The sequence below is a fragment of the Myotis yumanensis genome, unplaced genomic scaffold (genome assembly GCF_028538775.1).
Source record: "Myotis yumanensis isolate MYYU_CA2020_CCGP unplaced genomic scaffold, mMyoYum1.0.hap1 SCAF_9, whole genome shotgun sequence".
Classification (NCBI taxonomy): domain Eukaryota; kingdom Metazoa; phylum Chordata; class Mammalia; order Chiroptera; family Vespertilionidae; genus Myotis; species Myotis yumanensis.
Genome location: NW_027223760.1, coordinates 7,108,128 through 7,119,767, shown reverse-complemented (window position 1 = coordinate 7,119,767; position 11,640 = coordinate 7,108,128). Strand labels below are relative to the sequence as shown.

Genomic DNA, 11,640 nt, shown 5'->3' with positions numbered 1-11,640 from the left:
GCAATTATCAAACCCAAATGGGAGAATCTTTTGCACTACATTTTAATCATAAAATATTTAATATTTACCTCAGACTAGATGCTGCACAGCATACAAAAATAAATACAATATAATATTCCCTGACCTCAAGGGACATTTGATGTATATAACTAACTAAGAAAATAAATTGACTAATATTTATTACAAATTATTTTATATGGCAAATATAAGAATAACCATAAGGCTTTAAAATATTTAAATTAATATATTTGCTTTATTTACCTTGATGTACTATGGTGATGGAATAATATAAACAGGTAAAAAAATAGAGTTTGCCTCCATCAATGACCTCAAAGATTTTGAACTGGTTAATGGCAAGTGAGGAGGAGGCAAAAAACAAGGTGGAGGATTTACAGAAGCAAGAAAGCTAACCCAGCTTTGAAGAAAACGCAATAGGACCTCCGATGAAACAAAAAAGCAGTTTCCTGGGACTTGATTGGTCCTCAAGTTCAGCAGAGTCTGACTCGACATCAGGGACAAGTCCAGACAGGGCAAAGACTAAAAGCACAAACATATCTGTTGGCTCTCAACTGACCACGCCACTCCCCTATTAAATGACACCTTTCAGTGCACCTGCACTGCCTGATAAATAACATGCCAGCGCCTTCACCTGGCTGAAGGGTCCTCCAGGCTAAGACTTGCCTCTCTGGGCCTCCCTCCTCCAGTAAGTGTCCCCGTGGCACTCACCAGGCTGCTTCTATTTCCTTATGTGAGCTCCCTGCAGGAAGGCCCTGCTCTCGGCTTTACACAGCTGACTTATTCATGGTCAGTATCTCCCTGAACTCCTTTCCAGATGGCCAGGGATATATCTTTTTTTATTGAACCTACTACATTACAATGACCCGGTTTATGTAACTGGTTCCTTTATGACACTGTGAGTTACTGGGGGCAGTGGCTACCTCTCATTCATTTTAAGAAACCCGCGTACTTAGCATAGCCGACTAGTGAAAGTTTGTGAGAGAAAATAAAATGCCCTAAAGCAGGGACTAAGGCTCATGGGACTGCTTTGTAGTGGTGGAGTGCCCGAGTGGGGTTGAAAGCAAGACTTTCCAATAGACTAACGGAAACAAGCCAGGTAATCCCCTTCTAATAGGGTGGTTGGAAAAAGTAAATGCAATCAGGCACACAAAGCATTGGATCAGCGTAAGCAAGCTGAGTTCTTTCCTCACCCCCACCACAGGCATGTCTACTCTCAAATACCACGCCCAGTACAACCAGTGACAATAAGCGAAACCTTTTCCCCAAGACGTGTTTAATTGCAAGAATAGAGGTAAAACCAACTCTCGATAAACATCAAACTATGGTTTCACGTCGCAAGAGCCCGCTGCTTTCTTTTTCTCTTTTAGCCACAGCATTTCTGGATTTCTTCCGCGAGCCACAAGCAGTGCAGGATGCGTTTCTTTTCAGCAGCCAGTTCCACTTCAGAAATCTGGCCCAAGAGTTTCTGGACAAATATAGTCTGATCTTTCAGAAAAATATTCCTATTATCTCCTACATTGGGCACATTCTCCAGAGACCCAGATTTGAAATGGAAGCTTAAATGCCGGTTTCGTTTTAGACCAGGCCCTTTCTCCTCGATCCATGTCAGCGGGCTGCAAAAACAGAAGAACCGTGATGTTAGAGAGTACACAGGGGCACCAGGGATTGCCTGTGGCCTCCCGGGAACAGGTCCTCGTTTTGTAGCCACCTTCCTGCAGCTGCTGCTCCCTGAGGTGGCTAAGGTGGCAACCCAACCTCCACCAGCCTCCCAAAGGTCATGGATGATCATTTCCAACTTTAGTGCCAAACAGTCCTTTAATTTTGCCACAGACAGGGGAATTCACGCAATGCTTTTTGTGAACACCACTTGATTATTCAGGAGTTTTTACTCTGAGTCTTATAGGTCCCTCTAGGGGAGACAGATAGGAACTACAGGCAATCCATGAAGCACCTGAGATTTTGTGAAAATTCTGCCCATGCGTATGTGCATTTTTATGGGAAAGGATTCCTTCATTACATTCTCAAAGAAGACCATGACACCAGCACATGCTGGACAAAAACATGAGTGAATTCTAGCAATTGTACAACTGGTTTTCAAGTAACGATCCCTGTCTTGCTAGTTCTTCTGTTGTGGCCTTAGAAGATCATGCCTCCCCTTCTCCCCATCTCCTGCTGTGGCTCTGCTCCATGCCACTCTGCTGTTTGAGGATAGCTGCAACTTAACAATTTGTATCTGGAAACAACCGACAGAGGCTCCTCATGTGCAGTGACAAGGCCTGGAAAAATATCTACTTATAAAATCTGGCCTGCAGACTAAGGAAAGATTTGGGGGAGAAAGAAAAGTGGCTCGCAGATCCCAAAGCATCTTCCCAGGCAGAGTCAGAAGCAAGAGCTGCACGCACAGGATAAAAGGCTTTCCTCACACAGCACAGTACCCCACAGGGTCAGTAAACCATGCAGGGAGGGACCCATCTGCTTAAAGAACTGTAGTTCAGCAAGTTGCCTGTTCTGGAAGCCACTAACATGATCCATGTGTGAATCAACACCAACCCATAAATGCGATGTTCACATTCATGTCAGGCAAAGACTCTAGTAAACCGTAATTAAATTAAATTAGTAAACTTGTAAGGTGTACAAATCTATCAACTGAAATTTTTTTGGTTATGACTCAAATGAAAAAAAATACATAATTATTATAAACTCTATCAAAAAGTTGGTATAAATTCTTCTAAAAAGTTAATTTTAGCCATAGCCTGTTTGGCTTAGTGGATAGAACGTCAGCCTGTGGACTGAAAAGTCCCAGGTCCGATTCTGTTTAAGGGCACATGCCTGGGTTGCGGGCTCGATCCCCAGTTAGGGCATGCAGGAGGTAGCTGATCAATGATTCTCTCTCATCATTGATGTTTCTATCTCTCTCTTCCTCTCCCTTCCTCTCTGAAATCAATAAAAATATATTTAAAAAACAGTTAATTTCATAGCTAGATTTTTAGGATTTTGTTTTGTGTTGGCTTTAGTGAGGTAGAGATGACAAGTGACATGATATTAGTGTCAGCCTGTGGCTAGCTTTAAAACTCATGATACAGCCTTTACAAACATTCCAGAATGTGATGACAAAGATGAATATCAATGTTCCTTATTAACTGCTTTAACACCAGACAAAAAACACTTGAGATACTCCAAATACTCTAATCTACCTAAGAGAATTTCTCAGACCCCTCCATGTAACACACAGCCTTAGAATTTGAGGGGATACAATATGGCAGGGTGTTTCCTCCACTTCAACTTCCTAACGGTAAAAATAAATAACGAGTATACATCTTTACCTACGTTGTGGTGGTGATGGTGGTGAAATTAAAAATGCCATTTGTGAGGTGGAGAGTATTACATGCATTAAAAACTGTGGCATTTGCCACCTGCCCAACCTTCACCCAATGCTTTGCAATGAGAGTCAGCTCTTGTTTCCTGTCTGATTCCCACTCCACGACCAAGCACAGCACCTCCTCCTCTGAGTAGCACGGTCTGACCTCTCCAGGTGCCCGTTCCCTGCACTCCTGCAGGACCCTGAGCTACCTTTAGCTCTGCACACAGGGGACAGCACCTGCCAGTGGACACGGCTGCAATTCCACATGGCCAGCATCAGAGCCGGGCCACCCTGCTATCACTCCACATGCTGTACAGCCAAGCTCTGCATGTTTCACCGTCTTCTGTTACCTCTGCCTTTTCCTAGCAAAGAGGAGACTCCTTAAAATGGACATCAGGTTTCACTCAGGAAATAAAATAATTTTCTCTTTTTTTAAAATAACCCAATGGTCAGTTTATTTTACTACCAAGAGATCCACCTACCTGGAAATACACATAGGAACTCTAAAACCTGAGCTGTTTTAAATATTTTACAGAGCTAAAATACTTTTAAAGGAAATTTATAAATGTGTTTTTGTTGAAAAAGACTTGGTATGAGAAATAATCAGAATATTTGGGGAACAGTATGACAGTGTGATGTGATGATAAATAAACAGAACCTTAAATTTTGATCACACTGAGAGACGAATTTTGGACATGTGATAAGCAAGCAAGGTAACATATTAATGGCAGGATCTAGGTGGTATTTGTAAGGGTGTTCACTGCAAAATTCTTTCAACCTCACCATATGTCTGAAACTTTCATAATAAAACTAGAGGCTCAGTGCACGAAAATTTGTGCACTGGGGGGGAGGGTCCCTCAGCCCGGACTTCTCCCTCTCACAGTCCGGGAGTCCTTAGGGGATGTCCTACTGCGGAGGTGACCGGGCCGGCCGATCAGAGGATGGCGCTGCCCCCATCACCCCGCCACTGCTGCCACCTGGCCTCCCTCTGCGGGAGGCAACCAGACAGGCTGATTAGGGGACAGTGCTGCCCCCCCCATCGCCCCTCCACCATTGCTGGTCCCCCCTCCCCCATCGCCGTTCCCTCCCTCTGCCCACTGGCATGCGCCTTGCTTGGCTGGAACCACCTGCTCGCTGGCTCTTCCCCCCCCCAACTGGTTGTTCCACAGTTTGGTCGATTTGCATATTATACTTTTATTATATAGGATTTGGGGAAATATGCAGGCCACAGAAGCTACTAGGTCTGATATTGCTTACTTGTATGGCTCAGGCAACCTGCTCAGATTCTGTAAGTCTCTGTTTACTTACTAGCCAAGGGTATCATGTTTGTTTTATTTACCTTTCAAGGCTTCTGTGAAGATGAAATAGAGCAATATACGTGAAATCTCAGTAACTGTCCTGTTAGCAAAAGCAGGCAGCCCTTCTGGGGTTGGGGCTAAGGGTGTAGGCCCACCAGGTTCCCTCTAGATTCACCCTGATGAACACGGGAGAATGTCCTTAAGTTTCCTTCTCTTCACGGTTTCCCACAACCTACCGTTTGTTCTCTGTCTCCAAGCACACAGTCATTTTCAGGTACTGATCTTCCTTTCGCTCTTCCAAAGTGGCAGACACAAGAGAAAGTTCCCCGAAGAGAGAGACGAGCCAGGTCAGGCGAGAAATGCCGCTGAAAGCAGGGAAACCAAACCGCTCTTCTTCCAATGGGCCAGCTGTGGGAATTACAAACACGGTGGGAAGCGGGAAGCGAAGGACTGACAGCTGGAGAGCAGGGGCGGGACACACATGGGTATGGTAGGGAGTAACCCCTGTGGCTGGTGATCAGGACAGCACAGCCTCGCCTTACCACATGGGGGTGCAAGATGACGAATCACACTGATGAAAACTCAGGTGCCTGAATATATACCCTTTCATAAAAGTGTCTCTATTTTTTCTTGTTTATTAGATTTGGTTTTGTTAGTATAATAAAACGTTTTATTGGAAACAGCAGTCCATCTAGTCCACGGGCTAATAAAAATGTTTCAGATTTCTAATATGTATGTGCACATATACTATACACAGACACATATATACCAATACATAAGTATTCTCATCAGTTAGTGAGTTGAAGAAGTAAGAAATCAACATATTCAGCTCAAGTCTTATGGTCCTATATATACAATCTAACTATCTGTATACATGGCAAGAAGGTAAAAGTTTCATGATAACTGAGAAGAATACGATAATATCCAGAAACTATGTCAACATCAAGAAAGTTGACATAGAGGTAAGTGTTTTCTTAATCTACTTTCCTGAACAAAATTATATTCAAGAGTATCTGTGTGATATATCTATTCAAGATACAGCTCCTCTTTTCCTCAGCCTAAATTTTAAACATAACCTAGATTTAAAAGACTTCATATCCATTACATTGCTCTATAAGCCAAATCTTTCTTAAAATTACAGAGGACCCATCATTGAGAACCACCTGAAGAGTAGCTGAACAGAACTCCTAGAACTAAGGGTATAAAGAAGAAGCCACCGGAGACTTGTGGGAGAGGCAGAGACCTGGTCTGGACAGGCCCCACATCCATGTTGTGGAGTTAAGAAATGGGAGGGCTCTCTCAGCTGTGGAGAACCCCTGAGGAGCAAGCAGTCCCAGCCCCACACCAGGCTCCCCAGCCTAAGGCTTCAGAGCCCGGAAACAAAGCTCCCACAACTTCTAACTGTGGGGATGGCAGTGAGTGAGATGAAGGGCTATTGGAGACCTATGCACAGACTCACTTACTTAAACCCAATTTGTTCTGATCTCCAACACGGGGGCAGCAGCATGAAAAGTGCCAGGGACATACGGGGGCGGGGGGCTGGATTTACTAACTTTAGGGTGAGGGCTGGAGGGGCAGGGGTTAGGGCGGCTCAATACAAGGACAGAAGTGCTGGTGGACACCATTGTTCCTTTGTTGAGTCCTCCCCACACCCAGCCTGAAGCTCAACAGGCACAATATCTAAGCTATCCACTAAACTACTTAACACCAATCACCCTTCCCTGGTGATTCCCTGAATCCTGACCGACCAAAATCATGCTCCTGCCCCAACCTCTTTCCCAAACAGACTGGCCACCTCAGGTCGCAGTGTGCATGTTCCTGAAATATCTCTAAAGTTCAAAAATACCAAACAAGTCGCATCTGGCCCCAGCAGGCCCATTACCAATTGCTAAGCTGCCTTAAGCAAGAAACTAGTGGAAGCTGGATCAGTTCTCTACTTGGCCTCTCCCAGGTGCCTCCAAGCCAAGCACAGCTGGCAACCTTCTGCAGATCACTTTGTACCTCTGACCAGGTAGCCCTGGGCAGGACACAGGCAGTGGCCGACCTTGGCCTGAACCAGAGCCTCCCTACAACCCCCCCCCCCCCTTCCCCGCAAAGGCCCCAGAAACACTATACCTGGTGGCCAGGTTCAGAACAAAACAAAGGACCACCCAACCAGCCCCACAAATGCCAAACCCTAAAGGCAGGTTCAGCAGGAGCAGAGCCCCGCTAAAACAAATTCCACTCCACGGGCCAGCCCCTGCACAACAGCTCATCTGCTGTAGCCACAGACATTCCCCATTGCCTGTCAGCCTCAGGGTAAGCCCCTCCCACTGACATCACAACAGCAATAAAGACTCAACTACCACCAAGGCGTACACAACCCACACAAAGGAAAGACCTAGAGAACCCAACCAGGTGACAGGGAGACTGTACCACTGGGCCCCGCAGGACACGTACCACATAAGGCCATTCTTCTAAGAACTGGAAATGTAGCAGATCAACCTAATACAAAGAGGCAGCATAAGTAAGGAGAGAAAGAACTATGCCCCAAATGGAAAAAACCTCCAGAAAAAGAACTTAATGAAATGGAGACAAGCAATCTAACATGTGCAGAGTTCAAAACACCAGTTATAAGGATGCTCAGTGAACTTAGGGGAAGAGAGATGAACCCACTGAGAACTTCAACAGAGAATAAACATAAAAATGAAAATATAAAAAGAAGCCAATGAGTAATGAAGAACACAATAACTGAAATGAAGGACACGAATCAACAGTAGAACAAATGAAGCAGAGGTTCAAATCAGCTTAGAAAGACAAAGAAAAAACATCCCATCTGAACAGCAAAAAGAAAAAAGAATCAAATAAATAAGGATAGATTAAGAAACTTCTAGGACAACATCAAGCATACCAACATGGTTCACAGAGGTACTAGAAAGAGAAGAAAGACAGCAAAACCTACTTGAAAAAAAAATAATGGAAAATTTTTCTAATCTGGTGAAGGAAATACACATACAATTTCAGGGAGCACAGAGTGTCCCAAACATAAAATCCTAAACAACTCAGACCAACACAAATCATAATTAAAATGCCAAAAGTTAAAGATAAATTACCCCCAATAAGGGAGTAATTTCCAAAATATATAAAGAACATATACAATTCAACATCAGGAAGACAAACAATCCAATTAAAAAATGGGCAAAGGACAAGAATAGACACTTCTCCAAAGAGGACATGCACATGGCCAATAGACATGTGAAAAAAAATGCTCAAAGTCAGTAATCATCAGAGAGATGCAAATTAAAACTACAATGAGGTACCACCTCACACCTGTCAGAATGGCTACTATCAATAAATTAAAGAAACAAATACTGGCGAGGATGTGGAGAAAAGGGAACCCTTGTGCACTGCTGGTGGGAATGCAGACTGGAGTAGTCACTGTGGTAAACAGTATGGAGTTTCCTCAAAAATTAAAAAATGGAATTGTCTGTTGACCCAGTGATCCCACTTCTGGGAATATATGCTAAGAATCCTAAAACACCAATCAGAATTTTTGCATCCCCATGTTTATAACAGCATTGTTTACAATAGTCAAGATCTAAAACAGCCTAAGTGCCCATCAGTAGATGAGTGGATAAGAAAGCTGTGGTACATTAACACAATGTGGCTATATAAAAGAAGGAACTGTTATCCTTTGGGACAGCATGGGTAGACATGGAGATTATTATGTTAAGCCAAATAAGCCAGTCAAAGAAGACAAATGCTATAAGATCTCTCTAATACAGGGGTGGGCAAACTTTTTGACTCGAGGGCCACAATGGGTTCTTAAACTGGACCCGAGGGCCGGAACAAAAGCATGGATGGAGTGTTTGTGTGAACTAATATAAATTCAAAGTAAACATCATTACATAAAAGGGTACGGTCTTTTTTTATTTTTAGTTTTATTCATTTCAAACGGGCCGGATCCAGCCCGCGGGCCGTATTTTGCCCACGGCTGCTCTAATAGGTGGAATCTAAGGAACAAAATTAACCAAGGAACAAAATGGAATCAGAAGCATGGACACATAGAACATACTGGCTGACGTCTGAGGGGGGTGTAGGTGGGAGTGACTGTCTAAAGGAGATAAAGGAATTAACTAAAGAATATATATATATATATATATATATATATATATATATATATATCTCCCATGGACCCAGACAACAGTTTGATGAAGCATAAGGGCTGGGGAGGTGGGGTGTAGAGGTGGGCAAAGGGGGTGGGGGTGGGGAAGGGGACACCTGCAATATCTACATTAAAATTTTTTAATAGAAACAAAAAAAAGATAAATTTAAAAATCACTACCTACTCTGCCCTAACCGATTTGGCTCAGTGGATAGAGCGTTGGCCTGCGGACTGAAAGGTCCCAGGTTCAATTCTGGTCAAGGGCATGTACCTTGGTTGTGGGCACATCCCCAGTAGGAGGTGTGCAGGAGGCAGCTGATCGATGTTTCTCTCTCATCAATGTTTCTAACTTTCTATCCCTCACCATTCCTCTCTGTAAAAAAAATCAATAAAATATATTTTTTAAAAAATCACTACCTACTCAATCAATCATTAGACTCCACATATACTAGTAAGTGAGATCATGTTGGATTTGTATTTTTCTGACTGGTTTGTTTGATTATTATGTTCAGCAAAATAATCACCAGGTCCACCCATACGTTTTGGCCAATTGAGAAATGGGGGGAAAAAGCAATGCCAGGCCGTATCAGGGTTTTATTTCTTTCATGAAAGCTCTCAGGGGAGGTGGCCAGACAAGGAACCCAGGTAAGGGTGTGGAAAGACAAGGTGTCCATCCAAAGGCGACTACAAGAGGAGGCGGCTCCAGGAGGCTCATTTCCTGTTACTAATGGAGGTGCTTAAAGAACTACCAAGACAGAGTAAACAGCCAAATATATAGTGCTGTAGGTCCAAATTATGGCCACAGTCAATGTCCCAGTAACTTGTGGGAGGAAAGGGGGGCTAGCATATTCTATTTGCTCCACAAAGAGACATTCTCCTCTCCAAGAACCTTTCCCTTCATCCTTTTTTAAAAGAGAGGTTTCACTTTCAACTTCCTGTGAAAAAATAATCTCCAGCTTGTTAAGATTTCATGAGGCAAAACTCTGCTTAGTAGAAGGGGACAGTGGCATAACAATGCTTACGATTTCTAATACACTTTTTACCCAAGCACACCAAGCAATTCAGTCTCATTTGAGAAAAGAAAAATTAGATATTTTTACTGTTTGTAGATGCAAAATAAATTAAACTTGCCCTCAGTCAGAGAGTCTTTAGTAGAAATAAATCCAAGCTCACCCTCTAGACTCGAGCTAGGAAATAACCATCTGGCATCCTGGCCCCACCAGTTACACGTGACCTGTGATCCCACCTAAAACTGACCTGTGAAGAGAAGAGACCCTTTCAGCAGGTCTTTCCCCACCACTTCTTTTTTCAGGAACGCAAACTCCTCCATCAAGAGCTCAATATGTTCCTCATGCAAGACTTTCCCTGTGACGACAAAAATGGAACAGAAAGGCAATCATCATCAATTGCATAGAGCTGTGCATCCCAGAGTATGAATCTGTGTTTCCCCAGCACAGAAGAACATACAGACCTCAAAACCAATTTGGGAACCACTACATGTTTAAACACCCCAGCTGTAGGCAGTGCCAATTCTAAATTACAACAGGAATAACAATCTAAGAGAGCAAGATTATATCCACCTGCCTCAAAGGCAAGATGAGATCAGGAAAATATCAGAATGGTGTAGCATAAAATTCTAAAGAAGAAAAGGGGTTGTCGAGATTAAAGGAAAGAAGCTAGGACTAGACTTTATTTCAAAGAATTGAAAAAAAACAGATGACTTTTTAAATTATCTAGGTTAGAGGGAAAATAAAACCTTAATTTTATATTTTTTAATTCTAAAAGAAAACTATTTAAAAATTTTTGCTCTAACGGCTTTTTCATATCTAAGCCAGGAATTTCATAACAAAACCAAACTATTTTGTAATTAAGTGCAAAGTGTGGCTATGATCTACACTTTTATTGAAACAGAGAGAGAAATCTGGGCCACTGGAAGATACTCACCAACCTTTGCTTAACCCAGACCCACAGAAAACACAGCAGAATGTACTGGGCTTGTTCTGCACCTCACTGAGTGGGCGGGAATGTCTTCGGAGTCTCCAGAGAGTGAGGTGTGTGGGAGAGTGAGATTCCTCCCACCCACTCCTAACCCATGAATAATGTCAGAGCTTCTTACAGTGAACAGCCCTTCTCTCCTATTGGTGATTCCACCACGTGCATCCGCATGAGGGGAGGCTGGGCAAGTTTATGCTTCAGAGCATGTTGTATTCTCTCCAGCACTATTTCTATATTTCCATTTCTGCATTTCCATGTCCATGGTCATTAAGAAAATTTTATCTTTCAACTCCATCTTTGGATGTTTTTCTATCATTCACTCAATGCTCTATTGTGATAAACGTGGCAACCACAGTATACACATATACACACACGAATGCGCGCGTGCGCGAGCACACACACACACACACACACACACACACACACACACCCATATACATATTTTCTTTAGGTCAGTACACTGAAAGGACTTAGAAGCAAAGATAACTGAAAAGAAAAAGCAATGAGCACACCTAGCATATAAATATTGGCATCAAAATATCAATTACTTCACTGTTGGGAATGAAAATTAATGCAGCCTGTGAAAAACAGTACGGAGGTTCCTCAGACAAGTAAAGATAGAACTATCACAAAAACACAAACTTCAGCCCTAGCTGGTTTGGCTCAGCAGATAGAGCATCGGCCTGTGGACTGAAAGGTCCCAGGTTCGATTCCGGTCAAGGGCATGTACCTGGGTTGCGGGCATATCCCCAGTAGGGGGCGTGCAAGAGGCAGCTGAATCGATGTTTCTAGGTCATCGATGTTTCTAACCCTCTATCCCTCTC

General features: G+C 43.1%; 1 protein-coding gene across 1 annotated transcript in view; it reads right to left on the bottom strand.

Annotated features, from left to right (window-relative positions):
• Window positions 1–233: 233 nt before the first annotated feature.
• The window catches only part of BLVRA (biliverdin reductase A), a 58,103-nt gene continuing 46,696 nt past the window's right edge, over window positions 234–11,640 (bottom strand). Inside the window, exons 6-8 of the mRNA XM_070423741.1 lie at window positions 10,079–10,186; window positions 4,914–5,085; window positions 234–1,631 (exon numbers count right to left, since the gene is read on the bottom strand). Of these exons, the coding sequence (XP_070279842.1) occupies window positions 1,382–1,631; window positions 4,914–5,085; window positions 10,079–10,186 (530 nt within the window). The 3' untranslated portion in view covers window positions 234–1,381. The remainder of the gene's footprint in view (window positions 1,632–4,913; window positions 5,086–10,078; window positions 10,187–11,640) is intronic.